This window comes from Daphnia pulicaria, chromosome 1 (assembly GCF_021234035.1).
Source record: "Daphnia pulicaria isolate SC F1-1A chromosome 1, SC_F0-13Bv2, whole genome shotgun sequence".
NCBI classification, from domain to species: Eukaryota; Metazoa; Arthropoda; class Branchiopoda; order Diplostraca; family Daphniidae; genus Daphnia; species Daphnia pulicaria.
The window spans coordinates 22,297,686-22,323,432 of NC_060913.1; the positions used below are offsets into that span (position 1 = coordinate 22,297,686).

The window sequence follows — 25,747 nt, forward strand, 5'->3', positions numbered from 1 at the left end:
CATCATCCTCTATTGCATGGGGCTCCTCGAGTTTTTCCTGCGACTCCCCCGACGTCTTCATCAACTACTCCTGCTAGCAAGCCGCCAGCAAAACATAAGCCAGTTGCGATGGCTACAATTGATAAAGAGCCTGATGACAACACATCACTAGCCATCGTTCCAGTGATAATTTCGGCAAACGGAATCGACTTCTCCACATTCGCCTTTTTGGATCCTGGAGCAACAGTAAACGTAATGCGTGAGGATATCGCAGAAAAGTTAAAATGCTCAGGAAAAATGGAAAAAATTTCCTTCGGAACATTTCATGGTATTGATCCGGAGTTTGACTCTATGAAAGTCAGCGTGACAATCAAATCTCTCGATAGGTCGTTTGAAGCCGAACTACTGAAGGTTTCAACATTGCCGAAAGGGTATTTAAAGCTACCTCGCCCAATTGAAGAATTAAAGGAGGTACGTGAACGATATGCTCATCTAAGCGACATCAAACTTGCATCGCTAGGAGAGCCGACTATTCTGATTGGCGGAGGAAATCAATGGCTTCATCTTCGAATGGACGAAAGACGTCCTCCTGATGGGATCAACGCACCCTTTGGAATTCACACTCCGTTCGGATGGACGTGTGTAGGAGAGTTCACCTCACCATCAGAAGCAACAACCGTATGCAGATCGGATAAACCGCTGCTCCCTATTCAAAAACTTTGTTATAGTATTCAAGAGTCGCCTACAGAAGAGCTCCTTCTCCGTCAAGTGGAGAAATTATGGGAAACTGATAGTTTTCCTATCGTCACCCCTGTGAAACCGTTAGAATCGGCTGAAGATCAACTGGCAAGAAACAAGCTGAACGCAAGCATCAAATTCGACGGTACCAGATTTGAAGTTGGTCTGCCATGGATCTCAGACAAGGTGACTCTTCCGGATAATTATTTACCAGTTCTTCGTCGTCTCTATTCCGTCGAACATAAATTTAGTCGTGACTCCGCCTTTGCGGAGAAATATGCAGCTGTGATTGACGACTACATCAGTAAAGGATTCGCCAAGCCGCTCAAGAAGAGTGAACTTACCGGTACATTCGGAAGAAATTGGTACCTTCCTCATCATGGAGTTGTCAACCCACAGAAGCCAGGAAAAGTGAGAGTTGTTTTCGACGCATCAGCCAAACATGAAGGAGTGGCTCTGAATGAAGTACTGTTGAAAGGTCCTAGTCTTGTCAATGACATAGGAACTACACTAATTCTATTTCGCGAAAAAACTTTCTCTTTATCAGGAGATATCCAGCAAATGTTTCTCCAAGTTGGCGTAAAAAAGGAAGATCGTTCGGCTCTTCGTTTCTTATGGCGTCCTCCCGGAAATAGAAATCCGCCTACGATATACGAGATGCAGCGACAAATCTTCGGATCGATTTCTTCTCCCTTTATCTGCTCGCAAGTTCTTCGACATGTAGCCGATCTTTATAGGGAGGAATTTCCGGAAGCTGCTCAACGTATTTACACCAACTTCTACGTCGATAATCTTTTGGATTCCTTTTACACGGAAGAAGAAGCAATTCAAGCCGTGAAGGATTCCACCGCACTATTGAAAAAAGGAGGCTTCCATCTCAATCAGTGGCTCTCGTCATCTCGTCAAGTTTTAGCTCTCGTTCCAGAATGTGATCGCAATCAACCTCGTCTCAACTTGGATCTTGATGACCTGCCTACTGAGAGAACTTTGGGAGTCTTATATGACAGTGAAAGCGACCACTTCATCTTCGATGTTAAATGTAATGTGGAAGCCAACACAAAACGTCAAATTCTTAGTGCTGTTTCGACTCTCTTCGATCCGTTGGGATTTTTATCCCCTATCGTTCTTCTCGCTAAACGAATTCTTCAGGAGCTGTGGCTAGTTGGAGTGGACTGGGATCAGCCGATCCCAAATTCAATTATGCAACAATGGAATCAATGGACCGAAACTCTCAACTGTTTGAAGAATTTTAAAGTCCCTCGAGCGCTAACATTAAGCAACGAAATCAAGAATATTCAACTTCACGCTTTTTGCGATGCCTCAACTCTTGGTTTCGGATCCGTTGTTTATCTTCGAGTCACCTACGCTACTGATGTCGTCGCCGTAAATTTCGTCTCGTCAAAGTCCCGCGTGGCACCTCTTCGTCCGCTTACTGTCCCGAAGTTGGAGCTTCAAGGAGCAATAGTGGCATTGCGACTTGTCAAATTCATTCAATCTTCGCTTCGCATAACAATCAACCAAGTATTTTATTGGTCTGATTCAAAAACCGTTCTTCAATGGATTGCCTCCAAAACCTGCCGCTTTCAAACTTTCGTCGCTAATCGTGTTTCGGAAATTTTAGAGCATTCTCGTCCGATCGAATGGCGGCATGTTCCTGGCGTCGAAAATCCTGCTGATGAATGCAGCAGAGGACTCTTCCCTGCTGAAATAATGGAAAACGATCGTTGGTTGACCGGCCCCGCCTTCTTGAAACAAGAAGATGTCGATTGGCCTCAACCTATCAAATTACCGGAGCCCAATGAAGATGATCCGGAAGTTTCTGCAACCAAGTGGGTGGGAGTCATCTACGGCCCCGCTCCTGAAAACAGGCTCCGCACTCTATTGGAAAGATACTCTGATTATGGCCTGGCCATGAGAGTCGTGGCCTGGATGCTCCGCTTTATCTTCAATTCCAGGTTGAAATCAGCCAAAGAACGTCGCGGATCTTTTCTTAGCGTCAAAGCTATTCAACAAGCCGGAAATCAATGCATCCGGTCAGCTCAATTGGAATGTTATCCCGAAGAGATGGCGGCGCTGGAGAAGAAACGTTCTCTCAAATCCAGTTCTCCGTTATTGAAACTTTCGCCGTTTATCGATAAAGATGGTGTGATGCGCGTTGGAGGTAGGCTTGATAATGGCCCCTTTTCGTATGATGTTAAACATCCAAAAATCCTCCCGCATGAACATCCAATCACTCGGCTAATCATCATGAGAGAACATGATCTACTGGTTCATCCGTCAGCTGAAAGACTTCTCAGCTCTATCAGATCTCGATTTTGGATCATCAAAGGAAGAGTAGCCATCAAACGATATTTATACAAATGTCTAACCTGCAAGCGTCATCGAGCGATGCCCTGCATTCCGTTAATGGCCCCGCTTCCAAGACATCGTCTAGCTCCTTTCAATCGCCCCTTCACTTATGTGGGTTTGGATTTTTTCGGCCCTTGCAACATCACTATTTATCGTCGCAAGGAAAAGCGTTACGTCTTGCTCTTCACTTGCCTCAACACTCGAGCAGTGCATCTTGAAGTGACAGCGTCGCTTGATTTATCTTCGTTCTTGGTCGCCTTTGCATCGTTTTCGGCCCGCAGAGGTCGTCCTTCTGTAGTTTACAGTGACAACGGAACCCAAATTGTTGCTGGCAACAAGGAAATTCAGCAAGGGATCGAGCGTCTTAAAAAACAAAACCTCGTCGGCCAAATGATTAAACAAGAAATTGAGTGGCACTTTTCACCTCCATCGGCTCCACATTTTGGCGGAGTCTGGGAAAGTTTGGTGAAATCAGCAAAGGTGGCGTTAGAAGCCATCGTGGAATCTCGGCCTCTCACGGAAGAATTATTACGCGGTTTTGTGATTCAAGCCGAGTCTTTATTGAATGGACGTCCACTCACTCATGTCAGCGTGGACCCTCGTGATCCGGAACCTCTCACACCGAATCATTTTTTACTTCTTCAAGGATCTCCAAATTCCGAAGATGATGTCATTGGAGATGATGAATTATATTCGCGAAAGCATTGGGAGGCTATGCAGGTCATGTCGACTCACTTCTGGCGTCGATGGCTTCAAGAGTACCTTCCAACCATCACCGATCGTCGAAAATGGCTTTTCGACAAGAAGAATTTAGCTGTTGATGACGTCGTCTTGGTGGTGACTCCGAATTCTCCGCGAGGACATTGGCCCATTGGCCGAGTAACCAGAGTCGTCCTCAGCCCTGATGGAGTCGTCCGTTCGGTTTTCGTCAAGACATCCGCTGGAGAGTATCACCGTCCGGTGGCCAAGCTATGTTTATTGGAAACTAGCACTGAAGAATAATTTGTTTATATTTTGTCAAAACTAAAATTCGTTCGTTTGTTTATTTTGATTCTCTTTTGTGTTTCTGATAATGACTGTTGTTTCATAATCAGTAAAAGGCCCCGCTGTTCACGACGGAGTCGTGATTTCGAATTTGGCGCTCGATCTTCATTTGTTTGTATTTTGTGTTTCGTCTCGCCGGAAGTCCAGACAAGTCCAAACTCGTTTGTCCCATCCCTCTCCCGTTTATATGTTCTAGGTGGCGCTCACCTCTCCCCCGAGCCCTTTTCTATTGTCTTATGTCGCCCTACCCCTAATTGTGAGGCCTAAAGAATTTCGCCTCGTTTTCGCCAGTCTGGCCGCAGCAGCCCATTTGGATGGTCAGCCTCATCGTCGTCGTTTATTTCAATTTTGTTCGTGCTGCCTCGTGCAGAATTTGATTGTGTGTTTTTCGGCTTCTTTCATCCGAAGCCATCGATTTGTACTGTTCGTGATTAATTGTATTTTGCTGTGAATACAATTCAGTGCAGCGATTGCTGCAGAGTTGTCCGGCAAAACTTGTGTTTGAGTTTTCTATCCAACATGCTTGGCTTTTTCAAAAAACCAAAATGTGCTTTTTTGATAGTCTTTCTAAAAATACATTGTCCTGTTTCCACCCAGGATCGAACTGAGGACCTTCAGCGTGTTAGGCCGACGTGATAACCACTACACTATGGAAACTACAATCCACTATAGAATTATTCTGGAATGATTACAAAATTCTAACGATCGTCTCCCAACTTCTAACTTTCATCTGCATTTATTTGCAAATATATGACGCCCAACGGGGAGCTCGAACCCCCGACCCTGAGATTAAGAGTCTCATGCTCTACCGACTGAGCTAGCCAGGCTTACCATTGCGCTCTATTCCAATGTAATGAACCAAGTCTTATTGACGACATTTTTTCCTTTCCAGGAACCGTGAGATAACTTTTACTATGATTGGTTGGTTGTCTGTGTGTAGTTTCCAGATGTCTACTTGTTCTAGTCTAGTTGTCATTAAGATAAGATACATTACAAGTTATTTTTTCCATTTCATTTCCTTTTCTCCTACGATTATTTTTTCCTAACATTATACTGATGCTTCCAGTCAGGATCGAACTGAGGACCTTCAGCGTGTGAAGCCGACGTGATAACCTCTACACTATGGAAGACCCACAATGTTTCTGCAACATTTTATTAGTGTTGGCCACACTAAAAAAATGTAATGTTTGGTTTGCCTGTTGAACTTGACGAGTGTGTCGTTAACCAACCACCATGCCGCTGTGGCGCAATTGGCTAGCGCGTTCGGCTGTTTACCGGAAGGCTGGTGGTTCGATCCCACCCAGGGGCGCATGGTGAATGAATACTGTTGTTTTAATTCAATTTCTTCGCCTCATGACTCCTTTAACCAACTAAAGCGTCCAATGAAGAGCGCAAACTCGCGATATGGCTTCTTTAACTGATGACTGTTAAATCTACTGAACATTTGCAGCGTAGGGTGCACGCTCATGATGTTCTTCCTCTGTTCGGAGCTACTGTTCCAGGTTCAGGTGTAATCTATATAGATTCCCCTCCGGTGTTTATGGAATTCTTCCCCATCCAGAGCAAGTCATTTCTCATTTCCCTAAAACAACAGTCATTGACGTTTGGCTACAGAAGAAGTCTCTTCGGGGTTATAGCACCTTTTTCAACAACCACAGTCATCATTGATTTCCCGCTTTCTGTTGACTTCCTCCGGATACAGCATTGCGAATATCTTCACATTGTCATAATGTAGATTTCATTTTCACAAGAAACATGAATGCTTGGCTTTTTCAAGAAACCAAAATGTGCTTTTTTGATAGTCTTTCTAAAAATACATTGTCCTGTTTCCACCCAGGATCGAACTGACGACCTTCAGCGTGTTAGGCCGACGTGATAACCACTACACTATGGAAACTACAATCCACTATAGAATTATTCTGGAATGATTACAAAATTCTAACGATCGTCTCCCAACTTCTAACTTTCATCTGCAATTATTTGCAAATATATGACGCCCAACGGGGGGCTCGAACCCCCGACCCTGAGATTAAGAGTCTCATGCTCTACCGACTGAGCTAGCCAGGCTTACCATTGCGCTCTATTCCAATGTAATGAACCAAGTCTTATTGACGACATTTTTTCCTTTCCAGGAACCGTGAGATAACTTTTACTATGATTGGTTGGTTGTCTGTGTGTAGTTTCCAGATGTCTACTTGTTCTAGTCTAGTTGTCATCAAGATAAGATAAATTACAAGTTATTAATTCCATTTCATTTCCTTTTCTCCTACGATTATTTTTTCCTAACGTTATACTGATTTTTCCACTCAGGATCGAACTAAGGACCTTCAGCGTGTAAAGCCGACGTGATAACCTCTACACTTTGGAAGCCCCACAATGTTTCTGCAACATTTTATTAGCGTTGGCCACACTAAAAAATGTAATGTTTGGTTTGCCTGTTGAACTTGACGAGTGTGTCGTTAACCAATCAGCATGCCTCTGTGGCGCAATTGGCTAGCGCGTTCGGCTGTGACTAGACGTGTCTAACTGATCTCCCAAGTGTGACATCTTTCTGTGAGTCAAAAAACTATTTGTTCTTTTTTTTGTTCTCTTTATTGTATTGTTGCTTGTCTTTCGTGTTTCTCTTGTTGTTTGTTAAAAGCCATTTTGCTTTTTGTTCCATTTTTTTTTGTATTGTTTCTTTTTCCGTATCCTTGCCCCTTTATTGTGGGTAAAATGGGAACGGAATCCCCAGACGTCTGGCCACGTACTGCCGAAATCTCTTTTGGTAATACTGAAGTGACCAGGCATGAATTCTACGAATGTTTCGAGCAGGGTAGTAACTGTTGTGATAATAAACTCTACAATTAGACACAAGAACACTTCTGCAATAATTTATTAACTTATAAACACGTACCTTCACAAAGCACAGAAATAAGACTGTTCAACTTAAAGATATCAAATATAACCTGGTTACAAGTCGGACGACTATCTCCTGTCAGGTGTCACAAAGAAGAAGAAAGGCAAGCTAGAGTTCTAGCAGACGAAGTGAGAGAGACATCTGGTGATAGGAAGGGAGTGGGTTTCAGCAACTCAAATCTGGTTTGGCAACGCGCATTTGGGTTGTAGAGAGAATAAACACAACACGTCCCTCAAGACAAGTGCGCGAAGAAGAAATAATAGTAGTACCGGAATAGTACACAAAATAAATAAATAGAAATAAACACGAAATAGGAATGAAATCCAAAACGTCCCTAAAGTCAAGAGCGTTATTCTGGTTGCTCACAAATGTTCAATCTTTCACGCAATTTCTCGAATCTTGGAGCAGCCAACGCCTTGGTGAATATATCCGCCAGTTGATTTTCGCTTTCGATGTAGGAGATGTCAACCTTCTTTTGTTCTTGCGCCTCCCGCACAAAGAAAAAACGCACGTCAATGTGCTTTTTTCGCTGATGGAACACAGGATCGCGAATGAGGGCGATGGCGCCTTGGTTGTCGCATCTTAGTGGCATGGCTGAGGTGGGAGCTCCTAATTCAGAGTGAAAGCGCTTGAGCCATATGGCCTCTTTTGCTCCTTCCGCCGCAGAGATGAATTCCGATTCCGTGGTTGAGAGAGCGACGCATGGCTGGCGACGGCTGAACCATGAAACCGGGCCGTTGTGTAGTGTGAATACGGCTCCGGATGTTGATCTCCGGTTTCCCAGGTCTCCAGCGTAATCCGCGTCGCAGTAGCCGTACAGTTCGTCGTCACCACCTCCAAATAGGAGGCCGAAGTTTAAGGTTTTGCGTAGATAAGCAAGGATGCGCTTGAGAGCTTTCCAGTGTTCTTGTCCTGGGCTTTGCGAGTATCTCGAGACTTGCCCAACGGCGTAGGCGATGTCTGGTCGTGTTAAGTGGGTGAGGTGCATCACCGAGCCAATGCATTCCATGAAGGGGATTTTGGTCATTTCTTGTTTCTCCTCTTCATTTTGTGGGCACATCTGTTGTGTGAGCTTGGCGCATGGATCAGCCGGAACGGACAAAGTGGAACAGTTGCTCATGTTGAATCTCTCGAGTACGGTCTTGACGTAGTCTGGCTGTGAGAGATGAATTGTGCGTTGGATTCGGTTGCGGTTGATATCGATTCCGATGAATCGATCGGGTGGAATGGAACGAACGTCAAATTCCTTGCCAAGGAATTCCATCATCTCATTGAGGACTGCCTTGGTGCTGCTGAGAATGAGTCCGTCGTCGACGTAAAGGATGAAAATAGTGATTTCTTCATCCGCCTCCCCTTTACGAAGATGACGATAATACACGCATGGGTCAGCTATGCTTCTTGTGAGTCCAAAAAGGATGAGGAATTCGTTGAATTTGATGTTCCATACTCTGGAAGCCTGTTTTAGACCATACAGGCTTTTGATGAGACGGCAGACTTCTTCTTCTCTTCCTGGAACGATGAAGCCCTCGGGTTGTTTCATGTAGATTTCCTCGTCTAGGGTGCCGTAAAGGAAGGCAGTCTTGACGTCCAGTTGGACCATTTCTAAGTCCCTTGTAGCAGCAATGGCCATGATCACGCGAAGAGAATAGTGTTTGGCTACTGGAGCGTAGGTCTCGGTGTAATCTAGCCCTGGGATTTGCGAATATCCTTTGATGACAAAGCGGGCCTTGTATCTTGCGGGCGTGCTTTTGAATCCGGGTTTGAACTTCATCACCCATTTTCCTTCAATTGCTTTGCGGTCTGGTGGTAGCTGACATAAATTCCATGTATTATTTTGGATGAGTGACTCATACTCTTCAATAATCGCTGGAATCCAGAGTTCTGAATCGGCGCAGGAGATGGCCTCGAGATAACTGCTAGGCTCTATTGGTCGAGACTTTGTGCTTGAATTGGACGTTGTTGAAGGCAAGCCAAAGATAATTGCTAAAAAAAAATAAGGTTATAACTGATGTCTGTTTGTTTGTTTTGTCGGTGTGCTTGTTTATACCTTGTTTGGCTATTGATTGCCTATACTGGAGGTATCGCTCAGAAAATTTGGGACGGCGAGCCGATTGACGGGTTCTCTCGTTGTTAACTTGACGGTCAACGCGAGAACTTGTGTTGATTGCGTTAGGAGATGTGTCCTGGACGATTTCTTCATCTATAGCTTCATTGTTGATTTTCGCGCCATCTTGTATTCCATCATCAAGTGGCCTTGAAATTTCTTGAGGAATATTGATGTCGGTGGGAGCTTCGTCAAGGTCTAATTCTTGAAAGACGGGCTCATCTGTTTGTGGCTCCTTCTAAAAAAGAAAGAAATCTTTTAGTTCAGTTTTTGTTTCAGAGTGAAGAAAGAGTACTCACCGATTGCTTCTTCATGTCATTGTAGTACATAGTTTCGTCCACCTTAACATCTTTGCTAATGAGAATCTTCTTGGTGGAAGGAATGTAGACTCGAAAAGCGTTTTGAGTGTTACAGCGCCCAACGAAGACTCCTTCTTGGCTACGGGCTTCCAGTTTTGATGATACTGATGGATCCCTTATGAACGCTCGTGAACCGAAGATTCGGATTTTTGACAAATCAGGTTTCCTGCCATACCAGTAGTTGTAGGGAGTGAGCTCACCAGTTCTGGAAAGAACTCTGTTTCGGATGTAGGTGGCGTAAGAGACGGCTTCTGCCCACAGAGGTGAGGGTAGTCCACTGGAAAGTAACATACATCGGACGATGTCCAGCAGGGTCCTGTTGGTACGTTCGGCTGTGCCATTTTGTTCAGGTGTATACGGGGCGCTTGTCTCATGTCGGATCCCCTTTTCTTTGAACCAAGCGTCGTTCTCGCTGTTTACGTATTCTCCTCGCCCATTATCTGTCCTCAGAGTGAGCATGTAATTTCCAGTTTCGTTGAGCAGCGTCGCATGGTAGAGTCGGATTAGTGAGGGTACTTCAGATTTTCTTTTCATGAAGTAGACCGTAAGATGACCACTAAAATCGCCTTTAAAAGTGACGTAATAGGTAGCTCCTCCAAGACTCGGGGACGCGATGGGGCCCCAGACATCCGAATGAGTCAGTTCACCTATCCTGCCAGCTCTGTGTCGGCCTTCTTTGAGCGAGACTCTTGTAAACTTTCCTATCTCGCAGCCAGAGCAGAGTGATGCTGGAATTTCACAGTCACCATCGATGTTAAGACCAACGGCCAGATCTTGTCGCAGCATCTTCAGGAGCATTTGATAGCCAAGGTGGCCGAGGCGCTTGTGCCATGTGATGAGTGATGCTCGGATATCGGCACCATGTGCGCTATAGAGGGAGAGTTCAGCGCTTCTTCGTACATCTTTTTGAGTCGTCTGGATATCAGGTTCAAGATCAAGATGGTAAAGGGTGTCATCTTTTCTTTCTCCGGTGAGAACAATATCTTCTCCTCTCATGAACGATACCTTAAATGAGAGATTTAAGTGAGCATATACGTTATAAGTGTATGCATGTATTTTCACAGTACCTTGTTTTGCTCAAAGTGCGCTACTAATCCGTTGGCAGTAGCGGCTCCGATGGAAAATAGATTCACGCCAAGGCCTGGTATGTAGAGTACCTCCATCAGTGTGTTTGAGGTTTTTATTTGATTCATCATAATTGTGACGTTAATGCTGCCTGTGCCCCTTACGTCCAGCTTGCTGTTTCCTATTCCTGAATAAGGAAAGAGGATTTCAGTAAAGTTGTAAAATTTGTTTATAAAAAGAAAGAATTGTTACCTGACACAGACCAGCTGCCAATTTCGATTGGTTTGAAATCTGAAAAGAAGCTTCTCTGGTCGGACATATGTTTCGTGGCACCTGAATCAGCAAAGAAAGCAAATATGCTTCTTGGATCAGGTTTGGATAACGAAAGCAGTCCAGTCGAGTGTTTGCCTTTACCCCCGACGTCTGGGTAGCCATGCTTTGAGTAGCAATCTTTCTCTTGGTGGCCCGGTTTTGTGCAATATTCGCATTTTGGGCGTGAGTCTTGATCAGCTCTGTAATGTTGTCTCGATCGCTTGTCTACAAATCCTCCTCGAACTCCAAAGTGTTTCTTTCCTCTTCCACGAACACCAGGATATCCACCGCGACCATGGGTGTAACCGCTATTTGCTCCTTCATTCGCGACAAAAGCTCCTTCAGTCACGTTGCCGATCTTTTGATAGGACTTCACGACATTTTCTTCGGTAAGAAGTCGCTGAAGGAGATGATCTAGAGTGCGTTCTGCGGCTGGAACGCTTGCCCATACAGATCTCACGATGCGAAAGGTTTCTGGAAGAGTGGCTAAGGCCTTTGACACCAGTTGGATGTTGCTGAGTGGTTGTTCCCGCTCTCTGAGCTTGTCGGCCACGTTTGAGAGCTTTTGGATGTGAGTCCTCATGTCGTCGCCTTGAAAGGGTTGAAGATTGAATGTATAATTAGCTTTGAGGAATTTAGTTTGTAGTAGACTATACAAGATTATACCAGTCGTGTAGTTGAAGTCGTAATAGTTCTGCCAGAGTAGGTGCAGATGCTCTTCTGTCTGCAGTTGATACTGTTGGTTCAGCCTTGTCCACATTTGAGTTGCGTTCACGCAAATATACAGGTTTTCCTTCATTTCCTTAGTTATAGTTGCCATGATGCAGTTTCGAGCTAAGACGTCCTTTCGTGTCCATTGCCGTATGGCTGCTTCATTCAAAAGTAGATTTTCTTCATTGCGTTCCTGTTAGGAGGAAAAGAAATTATGAAGTTGTTAAGATTTTCACATGTTATCGCATGACATCGTCATAGGACGAAATAAATCAATAATTATTGCAGCATGAATGACTATCAGCGTCAGGGCTGATTTGAGCTAGTAACTAGCAAGGTGAGAAATGCCCTTTAAAATAAGAGTCTTACTTGACGTAGGAGACAAAAGAAAGTATTAAAAAAAAAAGGAATTTAGAAACATTCACAGATGGCACTTAGACCATGATCATTTGGTGTGACGTGGTTTAGATGGGTCTGTGAATGTGGAAATCAAAATTTACATATGACAAAAAGAGGAGAATTGCAAGATTGATGACTACGATAAAGTTTAAAGAATTTAGACTGAAGTTATATGGAATGGAATGTGGCATTTCACACTTATATGTGCCATAGGGCAAGCATGTTCAGTAACCATAGGGCATTTGACGCTTAACATGTGCAATAGGGAAAACTTTTCAACACGTTCTGTAACCAGAGACTAGTTGAGTGATAAATTAAAAGTTTGTTACCTCCTCTGGACATAACTCTGTTCCCAACACAACATGATCAATCTCCATTGAAAGAAGCATAAGTGTATCTCATAGTTCCATTCTCTATGATTCGTGCCATCAAATTTTGGCACGTGAGAAACTGCTCTCAAAGAATTAAAGTCTTGTGCAACGTGTTCGGCCATTGTAGTTAAAAGCTACGTTAATCTGGGCCCATAACCTGTTGTGATAATAAACTCTACAATTAGACACAAGAACACTTCTGCAATAATTTATTAACTTATAAACACGTACCTTCACAAAGCACAGAAATAAGACTGTTCAACTTAAAGATATCAAATATAACCTGGTTACAAGTCGGACGACTATCTCCTGTCAGGTGTCACAAAGAAGAAGAAAGGCAAGCTAGAGTTCTAGCAGACGAAGTGAGAGAGACATCTGGTGATAGGAAGGGAGTGGGTTTCAGCAACTCAAATCTGGTTTGGCAACGCGCATTTGGGTTGTAGAGAGAATAAACACAACAGTAACGAATCTGATTGCATCTTTGATGCAGTTTGTCGCCTACCAGGACGAGCTTTTTGTGTTTTCCGAATTGGGTTCAAGACCGTCAAAGACCACATTGAATTCTTGGATAAATTTAGTGCTAAAGAGTCTGTTGTTATTAGTGGCAAAGAGGTCCGAATTAGAGTTAGAGATAGGTCAGTTAACCTTGTACGCGTTAGAATCCAACATTTCAAATTCGATGATGACCTTAGCCTGCTCAACAAGAGATTGCGTGAGTATGGAGTGATTTCTCGGATTTTTTGGGACACGTACCAAGATAGATCGCTTCCAATGTGGAACGGGATAAAGACTGGAGTTGTCAATGTGGATATGGAAATCCACAAGAGCATCCCGTCTTATATCACCTTTGGAAGCTACAAGGAACCAATAATGGTGTCTTATGCAGGGCAAATGCAGACATGCCGCATGTGTGATTCTCCCACCCATGTTTTAGCTAATTGCCCCAAAGCAACCCCGTAGTTTAACCACTCCTAGCACCATTTCAAAAGGCCCCATTGGAACACGTAGCTATAGTAGTGTACTAACAAATCGTGGGCCAGTTAGGACAACTGCTAGGAAGCCCCAGGAGACAGACCCGATTGGTGGCGGGAAAATGCCAATTGCTCCAACTGTTGACGCTGATTCATTCCCTGAGTTAGCCCAGAGGCCAACGACGTCGACTGTTGTCGTTCTTGATGGAGCTCCAGAAGATCCAATTTCGAGACCCGATGGAACTGAATCTTCTTCTGACAACGATTCTGACCTGTAGTACCATCTATTCCATCCACGATAGATCAGATGGATAACGAGGTGGTTGAAGAGATGGATGCAACCGAGGTGGTTTCGATTTCAAATCCTGATGAAGACATTTCTTTTTCTGGTGGGAGTATTCAGCCAGGACAACGCCCACTTGATAGCCAGGAGGCTAGTCATGTGAGTGAGACTCAGGAGTCCTTGGGCGTCCCCCTCGGCACTCCATCAACCCCCATAGAAGATAAAACTCTCAAAGCAATGGAGGCCGTTAGAAGGAAAAAAGCCCACAATAACAAAACCCAACCCTCTAAACCCAAATTTAAATATTAATCATGACTAACATCGCGACATATAATATCAACAGAATATCGTCACCTGACAAACTTCAAATAATACTCAATTTCTTTTTACATAATAAACTTGATATAATATGTTTGCAAGAAGTAGTATTTCACTCTAGCACCGTATTTACTAAACATTACCAGATGCACACAAATCTCGGTCCTAGACAACATGGGACAGCCATCCTAGTACGACACGGGCTGAGCGCCAAAAACATTTTGTTTGAACCGGAGGGGAGGCTGATAGCCATGGAAGTAAATTGTCTTGCTTTCGTGTGTATTTACGCCCCATCTGGTGACCAAAATAAAAGTTATAGAGATTCTTTCCTCCGGCAAACTATTCCGGCTTATGTTGCCCAGTATAAGGCACCAGCAATTATATTGGGAGATTTTAATGCCGTTGACGAGATCGATGACCGTAAAAGTAGCAAGACAACACCACCTAAAATTAGACTAGCATTACTAGAACCCCTCCGAGATTTAGTAAAAGCCCTTTCATTAACAGATGTCTGGAGACAAATTCGGAAAAATGAACTTTGTTGGACGTACAATTGTGCGGCTAGCCAGGCTAGATTGGACCGAATTTATTGCCACCATCACGTAAAATTTTCTGATATCCATTTGCACGACTTACCACTCGGGGATCACAGACCAATCGTAGGGTATATAAACAGCACCACCCCTCCTACTGTAGTGAGGAACAAGTCAAGGAATTTATGGAAACTTAACTCATCAATTCTTGAGGAAGAAGAATATATAAACTTGGTGCATGTCTTTATTGAAGAAATGTCTCAACACCCATCCCGTATTGAAAACGTAGATCATTGGTGGGAGATTATTTTCAAACCTAGCCTCAGGCGATTATCAATGAACTATTGTAAAAAGAGAATCTGTGATCAGAGAGTCAAAAGGAAATTGCTCCAACATCAACTAAAAGAAACCGTGAACAATGTAAATTTCAATCATGCGCGTTACATGGAGTTGAAACGTGAGTTTCTAGCCTGGGAGCGAGAAGCATTGAGGGGATTTGCAATACGTTCACGCGTTCAAAGTATAGCCGAAGAAGAGCCATCTACCTTTCATATGAACAAGTCAACGAGCAATTTCCAGAAGTCTCTGATCACTCAGCTCAAAACTAATGATAACTGTAAAATTACCCAACCTGAGCAGATTAACCAAGAAATAATTGAACACTTTAGTAGAATTTTTCAGAACCAGCCCTCCCCCAATACCCAATTAGCTGGAAAATTTCTAGAAGGGATTAGAGGTGCACTTACCCGTACAAAACCCACTAAAAACGATTCGGGTGTATCAGTGGTAGCTCAGTCGTTAAACGCTCAAGCGTTGAATCGAGGAGTACTAGGTTCGATCCCGGAGAGTGACAACTTTCTTGTAGATCCGTTCACAGTAGATGAAATTAACAACGCCCTTAAGGCAACTAAAAAGAACAAGGCCCCGGGTACAGATGGTATTCCTTTCGAGTTTTATATAAAATTTTGGGATGTTATTGGTGTTCATTTTCTGGAAATGATGAATTGCGTCCTCGACAAAAGAAAACTCCAGCCGTCGCAGGGAAGGGCAGCTATAAGATTAGTCCCAAAAATCCCAACACCGAGTAAAATCACCGATTACCGACCAATCTCTTTGTTAAATACCGATTACAAGTTAATCGCGTCAGTATTGGCTTTTCGTCTGAGAAAATCTCTTCAAAACTCTCTAGACTCACATCAAAAAGGTGGTGTACCCGGCCGCTATATCTTTGACAGCTTGTGTTTAATCCGAGATGTCATTGATAATACAGGTCGTAAATCAAAAGAGGTATCTTCTCTCAAACCGGCCGCCATTATCGCGTACGATTTAGAGAAAGCATATGACCTTGTCAATCGAGACGTTCTGTGGGAAGTAATGACAGCCATGGGCTATCCCCCCCTCTTTGTTGATTGGTTGAAAACGCTGTGCAGTATAACTGAACTATGCCCATTGAACGGTAATGACATAGTCGGTACTGTGGACAATGCACAATCCGTGCGAAGGGGTGCCCTCTGTCAGTCCATCTGTTTGCCCTCTATATTGAACCACTTTTAGTTTGCTTGTCTAGGGGTATTGACGGAATTGAACACTACGGAAAACGCATCAAAGTTCGTGCATATGTAGATGATCTAGTAGTTTTTGTCTCATCAATGAAAGATGTACGTCGTGCATGCGAGATTATTCTAGAATTTTGTGCCTGGACAAATGCACGTATTAACAAGGGGAAGACAAAATTACTTGGTCTAGGCACTTGGACCTTAAATCAATGTCCACAGGCCGTAGTAGCGCAGACGGTAGCGGCGTCGGCTGGGATTTCCTGAGGTTAGGAGTTCGATCCCACGTAGAAGCAATTTCAATCAAACTCATCCTAAACGTACTTGGCCACATGATTGGATAACTCAAGTAGACAATTTGAAAATTCTTGGAATTACTTTTTCTTCTGAAATAAAAACAACAGTAAGAGACAATTGGCAAAGACAGTTCAACATCATACAAAATATTCTTATCACAAACACACACCGTCATTTCACTTTTTATGGTCGCGTCCTATTCATCAAACAACATGTCTTATCACAACTTGTTCATATAGCTCATGTACTCCCTTGCAACAAAACCCAAGCCCTTCTCCTCCAACAAAAATGCAACAAATTTCTTTGGGCAGAACGAAGAGAGCACCCACCCCTAAATGTTTTGATCCGCCCCCGACTCCAAGGTGGACTTGGAGTCACCTTACTTTTTCAATTCTTCCAATCCCTTTTCACCCGTCAAATCTTTAAATCTTTAATCCATCCCGAGGCTATTGAGAGAGCTGCAGCCGTTTATTGGTTGGGTCCACACCTCAAGAATCTCCTTCAACAAATCATCCAGCCCAGATTTAATACAACCCATTCATCACATCCATACTTCACCACCGCACTTTCAACCATCACCGATCTACTTAAAGCTGGCATCTTCACATCGTCAACCGTATCCAATCACCGCGCCACCTACAATCACCTGATCACTAACCTTGGGCAACCAGGGAGAACCGAAGTTGCGAAACCAGACCTCGACTGGGCTTCCATCTGGCGTTGGGTGGCCAAAATGAAAGGAAGAAACGCTGAACTGGTCTGGGATTTCAACCATAATCAGCTCCCTACCAAAATGCGCCTCACAAGCCTCAGACTTTCTAGAAATGACCAATGTCCTCTATGCAATGGCGGCCAAGAAACTGACGACCATCTTATGTTACTTTGTTCTGAGAAAGTTCACATAAGTTTATGGCTCCGAATTCAACTAACGAAACTTGGATGTCAAAAACCACTCAAATCAACAATAAATGGAGACATTGGAAATGGCCCCAATAAAGAGAAAATATTGGCACTCATCCAATCCTACATCATTACCGTCTGGACCGCCCGCAGCCAAAACCTCACCCCAGCCATCAATGAAATACGGTCTCTCTGGTCAAGCCTCCTTCATTCAAAAAATTCTCCCCAGATGTCACCTTCTAATCCATAAATATTCCCTCTCAAAATTCTCAACAGATTTCTTCTTATCTTTATACAAAATTGTTCTCTCATTACAATTAATATTTCTTGGATCCCCCCCAGATGTCGTATTGTTAAATTTCACATTTTTCACCAAAATCATTTGTCCTCTCTCATTTCCGACTCGAAATGTTTCTTTTTCTTTGTTATGTTTCTCCTTGGCCACAGCAAGTCACTTATGTCACAAATCTCATAAATGCCCCAAGTATCTGTAAAGCAATTTAAATTTTAATCGTGACAATAAATCGTTTAAATATATAAAAAAAAAACCGGAAGGCTGGTGGTTCGATCCCACCCAGGGGAGCATGGTGAATGAATACTGTTGTTTTAAATCAATTTCTTCGCCTCATGACTCCTTTAACCAACTAAAGCGTCCAATGAAGAGCGCACACTCGCGATATGGCTTCTTTTACTGATGACTGTTAAAGCTACTGAACATTTGCAGCGTAGGGTGCACGCTCATGAGGTTCTTCCTCTGTTTGGAGCTACTGTTCCAGGTTCAGGTGTAATCTATATAGATTCTCCTCCGGTGTTTATGGAATTCTTCCCCATCCAGAGCAAGTCATTTCTCATTTCCCTAAAACAACAGTCATTGACGTTTGGCTACAGAAGAAGTCTCTTCGGGGTTATAGCACCTTTTTCAACAACCACAGTCATCATTGATTTCCCGCTTTCTGTTGACTTCCTCCGGATACAGCATTGCGAATATCTTCACATTGTCATAATGTAGATTTCATTTTCACAAGAAACATGAATGCTTGGCTTTTTCAAAAAACCAAAATGTGCTTTTTTGATAGTCTTTCTAAAAATACATTGTCCTGTTTCCACCCAGGATCGAACTGAGGACCTTCAGCGTGTTAGGCCGACGTGATAACCACTTCACTATGGAAACTACAATCCGCTATAGAATTATTCTGGAATGATTACAAAATTCTAACGATCGTCTCCCAACTTCTAACTTTCATCTGCAATTATTTGCAAATAAATGACGCCCAACGGGGGGCTCGAACCCCCGTGTTCTCACTATACGAGAACCTGAAATGAGTGGGTGCACCAGCTGTTGTAAGCAGCTGACTGGAACGACTAGAAAGTCAGCAATGGACTTGTGTATATTTTGGTTCCTAATAATTGAATAGTTTAATAAAGCGAAAGGGAAATAAATTATAAGGCGTAATAATACCTGGGAATAACAGGATACTCATGTACAAGAATAGAGGGTGATAATCACTCGTACAATATGACAACCCACCTGGTATGAGGGAACACATTAAATTAGAAATAGGTGTAGGTTATGACAATGAAGGAAAGTTACCAATGACTTGAAGTAAAGAGCATGAATCACGATGCCTGACAGTTACAATGCCTCACAATCAAATCATGTCACAAAGGACTTCAACTGAATAAATAAATGATGTTTTAGATTCAGGCACACATAACGAACAAGGAATTATTGTACCTGATACAAATGACGGAAATATCACTAAATTATCGTAACTGACCACAAGAATGGGAACAAGCAAGTCTGTCAGAGAACAGAAACTACACGCTGCTCATGCAAATCACGCTTCAGCAGACGATAAAATGGCGAGGGAACTGACAGCGAGAAGAAGAAGAAGGGAGGAGAGATAAAGAGAGGCGCAAATTATAATTAGACGTTGCCAGATTGTAATAATACAGATTTCGCCGATTCATTCTCCCCCGAGTCCGGTTGGACGGACGAGCTGGATTCTAGTAGGCAAAGTTCAGTTATTCCTCGGCGAAAGATTCCGGTTGGAAGTTGAATATCGACAGCTCGAACACATCCATCTGTGCCTGGGAATACCTTGGCGACGTGTCCAATACTCCACTCTCCACGCCGGAAGTTCTTGTTGATCTCCAATACGACGTCGCCCACTTCCAGATTTGGACGCTTGATCTTCCACTTCTTTCTTGCAGCTAACGACTGCAAATACGTAGTTTTCCACATGCTCCAAAACAAATTTAGCACCCGCTGCAGGTAGCGATAGTGCTCTCGAGGCGAAGCATCGTCGAAGGATCCAGCAGGCGGATATGACGTCGGCGGCCGATTTAGGAAATCGTTCGGAGTGAGCGGCCGAAAATCCTCCGGATCCGAGCTAGCGTAGGTCAACGGCCGGGTGTTTAGAAGTCCAGCTACTTCATACAGCAATGTGCGGAACAAGTCTTCTGTTGGGTAACGAAATTTGTCCCCTTCTTGCTCTAAGGCGTTGTACAGGGCTCGTTTGGTGGATCGGACCAGCGATTCGTGCGTGCCACCAAAATGTGGGGTCCGGGCTGGCTGGAAGGTCCATTTGATGTTGACTTCTTTTAGGAATTTTGGAATAGCTTCATCTGCATACATTTTTTCCACTGCTTCTCGTAACACTCGTTCAGCACCGACAAAGTTGGTTCCATTGTCGGAATGTATGACTTCCGGCTTTCGATACAAAGAAATGAACTTTCTCAATGCTAGAAGAAAGTCTGACGTCGAAAGAGATGGGACGAGCTCCAGAAAAACTGCTCGGGTGACCATACACGTAAATAGCACGCCCCATCGTTTGGCCGTGCGATTCCGAATGAGACCGACTTCAAATGGGCCGAACAAATCGATGGCGGTCCGTGTAAAGGGAAGAAAACCGGAGTCCAATCGCGAATCGGGGAGATCTCCCATCAACTGCTCGCCAGGTTGCGCTCGGTTTCTTCGACAAATAACGCAATTCCGTCGGATCCGTTTTATTGCTTCTCGCCCGCTCGTTATCCAAAAATGCTGGCGAATATAAGACAGCAGGAAGTCCGTACCAACATGCTTAAGATGTTCATGAAAGGCGATGATGATTTTCTCGGTGAATGGATGACTCCCGGGAAGCAGAGGTGGATGTAACTGGTCGTATGGTAGTTTTGCGCGTCCAGCCCGTCCTCCAAGCCGTAACACGCCATCTGGACCGAGCACAGGAGCCAAGGCCAACAGACTCGAAGTAGAATGGAGCGGTTTGCCCTTCTTGAGACGATGCAACTCCTTTTCGTACACCTCCGACTGACACGCCTTGACCAGCTCTTGATATTTCTCGTCCAGCTTGGATAGGGCTGGAATGTCGCCGGATCCTATTTGAATCTCCTTCCAATCACCAGGATCCTTCTTTACGGCGGCAGAATATGAACGGCACGAGCGCATTTCTTCAGTTACAGCCATCCATGGGAGATCCACTGGCCAGCTATCTTCCGATTGAAGTAAGAATTCCGGTCCGTCCAACCACATGGACGGAATTGGCTGTTCATCAATCGATGAACGGGTGGCGAGATCGGCTGGGTTTAATACTCCTGGAATAAAACGCCACTCTTCTGGCTCCGTGATGGTCTGAATTTCTCCGACGCGATAGCTCACGAAGACTTGGTAGTAAGCCGCGGTCGCCCGGATCCAATTCCGGACCGTACTGCTATCCGTCCAGAGAAAACGCCGTTGAATCATTGGCTCGAGGATGGAATGAACCGTTCGAAGAAGACGAGCAGCTAGTAACGCAGCATTCAATTCCAGCTTGGGCACTGAAATAGTTTTCTTCGGGGCGATCTTATTCGCTGCCTTGACTTGACGTACCAGTATCCTGCCATCTGAGTAGACAACGCGAAGGTAGATAACGGCAGCATAGGCTTCTTCCGAAGCGTCTCCAAAGGCGTGAAGATCAACCGTGGAGATCTGGGCTCGATCGGGAAACAGACATCGTGGCATTTTCATCGTGTTGAGCTGCTCTAAAGAGAGAAACCATTTTCTCCACCAAATTTCGTCGTCACCAGTAATTAAATCCGTCCATCCGAGCCCTTTGAGACCCAAAATTCTCAAACGGATCTTAGCCTTGACGATAAAGGGCGATGCTGTACCCAACGGATCGAAGACGCTGGCCACTTTGCTGACCAAATCAACTCTTGAAAAGGAAGAATCGAGCATTTTGTCCACCTTGAATCCCAGCAGATCAGCCTTTGGATCCCAGACGATTCCGAGCACCTTTTCTGTGTTCTCACCCGTGAGCGGATGAGCAGAGATTGAATCAGGTTCCGGCTCCGTTCTTGACACTGCTCGCAGGAAGTCAATGGAATTTGAAATCCAGCTTTGGAGGTTAAGGTCCGAGTTGGCCAATGCATCCTTGACGGTAACGGCTTCTTCAACTGCTTCATTTACTGATGGAGCGGAACCCAAATAGTCGTCGACGTACATTCTTTCCTTGACGGCTTGAATCACACTTTCTGGCACTCCGGCGTCTTCTAAAATGCGACGGACGGTGTAGATAGCTACAAACGGTGAACAGTTGACTCCGAATGGGAGTCGATCCATTCGACAAACAATTAGCTCGGCAGCGTCCTTCTCCTGCCATAAAAAACAGAAGTAGTTACGATCTTCACTAGAAAGACGAAAACGGCTGAACATGGCCTCAATATCTGAGGCCCAGGCAATCTCTCCTTCACGGAAACGGATGATGACCGCAGCCAATGATGGCTGCAAGGCGGGACCACTGATGATGGCGTCGTTCAGACATTTTCCTTTGAAGGCGGCGGCGGCGTCGTAAACTACTCGTAGTTTCGTCCCTTTATATACTCCATGATGTGCTAGAAAGTATAGAGCGCTGGCCGGATCTGGAACACGGGATGCATAACCTTGATCTAGGTATTTCTGAACGGCCGCTTGATAGTCCCTCTCGAACTCCGGTTGACGTCTGAAACGGTTCAGCAAGCTCCGGAATCTATTCTCCGCCATCGGACGATTGCTGTCCAAGTTGGGCTCTCCTTCACGCCAGATGATTGGTACCTCGTAACCAACCTCCAATCGTTTCGTCTTCTCCTGGACGATCTCGAGAGCTCGTTTATTCTCAGGTGAGACACACCCAATCTGATGTTCGGTTCCATAGTCTTCAGTATCACAAAACCGACGCATTTCCGTGGCGAGATTGGCTAACGAGGCGCTTCCGGATATCTTGCAGCTCCGAACGGATGTAACGTTTACTCGACCTTCAACAACACCTCGAACGATCCACCCGAACGCCGTCTTGGAGGCGATAGGTTCTTTCTCCAATCCGACTCTTGATTCAATGACCGCTACTAGATGGGCATGATCTAATCCAACTAAAATGTCAACTCCTCCTCCTGTCTCTCCGAGCGGGAGACTCGCCAGGTGAGGCCATTGGACCTTTTCTTTATTCCAGTCTGTCACCGGTGTTGGACTAGCCACCTTCTTCATAGTGGATCCTTCCAGAGACAGGATATCTCCATCAGCAGCTTGAACTCGAAACTGGATCCTACTCGAACGATGACGAGTGATTACTCCACCGGCTCCGTCCACGGTTAGAAACTGAGGTGGCCCACGAAGCTTCAGCACCTTGGCGAATGCACTACGCATTAAAGTCGTGTCGCTTCCTTCGTCGATAAAAATGTTGGCTAAAACCCAACTGCCATCTTCAGCCATTACTGGTAGTCGCAGCATACCCATGGCTACGCGTTGGGGGGCACCAGTCCTCGCTGTCGTAGGTCTTGCTTTCTCTTCACTCTCCTTTTCCGACGGCGAACCTTCCTTGGTGGAACTATGCAGCAACTGATGATGATAAAAACCGCAACCGGCATGCTTGCATATCTTCCGTCTGTCGCACTCACGAACTGAATACTTGGTTGAAAAGCAGTAGAAGCAAAGACGTCGACGCATGCAAAATGTAAGACGTTCCCCGACGGAAAGCGATTTAAAATCTTCACAATCAACCAATCGATGCTCCTTCTCACATTTGAAACAGAACGGTTTACCGTTAAAACGACTAAACTCCTTTTTCTGCCCGTCAAATGACTTGGTCGAACTTTGATTTGTCCGGGCTTGACGTTTCTGATTGGATAGCTTGCTCGAGTTTGGATTGACCTGGTCTGCTGCTATGCTGAACGCGTTTTGATACGCGGAGGCGCGAGAACACAGCCACATACCGAAATCATTCAGGCTCCGATCTTCAATCCGTCCTCGTCTCCCTTCATTCCAGGCCAATCGATCGTGCAACTGAAGCTTCAGGCAAATTTTCTCGATCAGATCCGTTGTGCCGGTCTCCCCGATCCTGCTGAGGTCAAATAGATGAGTGCGGATCCTCTCCGCAAATCGCTTGAATGATCCCGGGTCCTGCTTTGGTTCGAGTTTCCCGATGGCTTGATGATGGGCTGCTCTCATGACGTCACGTCGTCCGCAAGTCTGCTTCAGACGCACAAGAGCTTCAATGTACGCTGGTTCACCACCTCCTAGACCGTAGACTAAATCCAAACAGTCTCCGCGTAAGTATCTCTTCAAAAGCGCCAACTTCTCACCAGCTGACTTAGGAGTGTCATGTACTAGTGCTCTGAATAGATCAATCCAAGAGAACCATTCGAGTGCCTTTCCTTCAAAAGACTCTAGCTCGGCCGACACTGATGAACGCGTGCTATGAGTGGCAACGACGGGTGGAAGCAGGCCCGCACTGTATAGGTCGATCCAGGTGTCAGGATTCTCTTGATTGTTGTTGATGTTCATTCGGCGTTGCTGCTCCGATCCATCTTCGGCTGGAGTAATAGGGCGTTGACTAACTGACGTAAACCGGTCCTCTTCGGGCAGCTGATTCCTTCTTGGATTCTCTATTCCCAGAGACCTGAGAGCATTTTGAGCTTCATCCGCTTCCTCCCAAGCCCTATCCATTCGTTCACGAGCTTGTTCTGCTCTCATCAACGCGTTGGCAACCTCTTCCTGACGAGCACGTTCTCTTCTCTGTGCTTCCACTGGGTCGATTACAGGCGCTGGGATTACAGGCGCTGGGATCACAGGCGCTGGGTTCGGGATGATGTTTTGTCCGATGACCGACTCGGCGTCTCCATCTCGACTGTTCAAATAGACTTGCGCAGCAATGGCCAGATCACTCGAACGCGTGATATAGCCTAAATGATTAGAATCTTGTCTTTCGGCCTCCGCGTCGTTGTCTTCGATCGATAATATCTCGGAATGCAGCCGTGTACTCTCCAGCAGCAACTCTTCAACGTGGCGTAGACATCCGCGCAAGGCTCTTCTTGAACCCCTTACACTGATCAAAGACTTGATCTGTCTGTTGGTCATCGTGATCTGGCGACGCAACGTCGATCTTCTTGACTTTAAGGCTGCTAGTCTTAAGATGGCCTCGTCGATAGCTTCTTCCTCCAGGACTTGCGAGCCACCATCCATGTTGGGGCCGAAATAAGGTGCACCGACGTGCTACGAGATGATAAGAAGCGAGCTGGGATAACGGCCGTAAGACTCAACGGGCTGAACCAGTGAACATAAAGATGAAATAAATCTTGTATGGAGCTGTAGAGAATTCAGCTCCGGTTCGAAGGACCAAATGTTCTCACTATACGAGAACCTGAAATGAGTGGGTGCATCAGCTGTTGTAAGCAGCTGACTGGAACGACTAGAAAGTCAGTAATGGACTTGTGTATCTTTTGGTTCCTAATAATTGAATAGTTTAATAAAGCGAAAGGGAAATAAATTATAAGGCGTAATAATACCTGGGAATAACAGGATACTCATGTACAAGAATAGAGGGTGATAATCACTCGTACAATATGACAACCCACCTGGTATGAGGGAACACATTAAATTAGAAAGAGGTGTAGGTTATGACAATGAAGGAAAGTTACCAATGACTTGAAGTAAAGAGCATGAATCACGATGCCTGACAGTTACAATGCCTCACAATCAAATCATGTCACAAAGGACTTCAACTGAATAAATAAATGATGTTTTAGATTCAGGCACACATAAAGAACAAGGAATTATTGTACCTGATACAAATGACGGAAATATCACTAAATTATCGTAACTGACCACAAGAATGGGAACAAGCAAGTCTGTCAGAGAACAGAAACTACACGCTGCTCATGCAAATCACGCTTCAGCAGACGATAAAATGGCGAGGGAACTGACAGCGAGAAGAAGAAGAAGGGAGGAGAGATAAAGAGAGGCGCAAATTATAATTAGACGTTGCCAGATTGTAATAATACAGATTTCGCCGATTCACCCCGACCCTGAGATTAAGAGTCTCATGCTCTACCGACTGAGCTAGCCAGGCTTACCATTGCGCTCTATTCCAATGTAATGAACCAAGTCTTATTGACGACATTTTATCCTTTCCAGGAACCGTGAGATAACTTTTACTATGATTGGTTGGTTGTCTGTGTGTAGTTTCCAGATGTCTACTTGTTCTAGTCTAGTTGTCATTAAGATAAGATACATTACAAGTTATTAATTCCATTTCATTTCCTTTTCTCCTA

General features: G+C 44.7%; 2 protein-coding genes and 6 non-coding genes across 8 annotated transcripts; 2 read left to right on the forward strand and 6 right to left on the reverse strand.

Annotated features, from left to right (window-relative positions):
- The first annotated feature begins 234 nt into the window (after positions 1-234).
- Positions 235-4,068, forward strand: LOC124312071. The gene has a single exon (XM_046776561.1). The coding sequence runs from the start codon at positions 235-237 to the stop codon at positions 4,066-4,068; it is 3,834 nt and encodes a 1,277-aa protein (XP_046632517.1).
- Positions 4,069-4,694: 626 nt separating this feature from the next.
- On the reverse strand, positions 4,695-4,767 carry Trnav-aac. Its single transcript has one exon. It is a non-coding gene; the product is annotated as a tRNA-Val (tRNA).
- A 97-nt stretch (positions 4,768-4,864) lies between these two features.
- Positions 4,865-4,937, reverse strand: Trnak-cuu. The gene has a single exon. It is a non-coding gene; the product is annotated as a tRNA-Lys (tRNA).
- A 408-nt stretch (positions 4,938-5,345) lies between these two features.
- Positions 5,346-5,419, forward strand: Trnan-guu. Its single transcript has one exon. It is a non-coding gene; the product is annotated as a tRNA-Asn (tRNA).
- A 515-nt stretch (positions 5,420-5,934) lies between these two features.
- Positions 5,935-6,007, reverse strand: Trnav-aac. Its single transcript has one exon. It is a non-coding gene; the product is annotated as a tRNA-Val (tRNA).
- A 97-nt stretch (positions 6,008-6,104) lies between these two features.
- Trnak-cuu lies at positions 6,105-6,177 on the reverse strand. The gene has a single exon. It is a non-coding gene; the product is annotated as a tRNA-Lys (tRNA).
- Positions 6,178-18,283: 12,106 nt separating this feature from the next.
- Positions 18,284-18,356, reverse strand: Trnav-aac. Its single transcript has one exon. It is a non-coding gene; the product is annotated as a tRNA-Val (tRNA).
- A 756-nt stretch (positions 18,357-19,112) lies between these two features.
- Positions 19,113-24,659, reverse strand: LOC124312218. Its single transcript, XM_046776715.1, has one exon. It carries the CDS (start codon positions 24,657-24,659, stop codon positions 19,113-19,115), a length of 5,547 nt encoding a protein of 1,848 aa, XP_046632671.1.
- Positions 24,660-25,747: the final 1,088 nt, after the last annotated feature.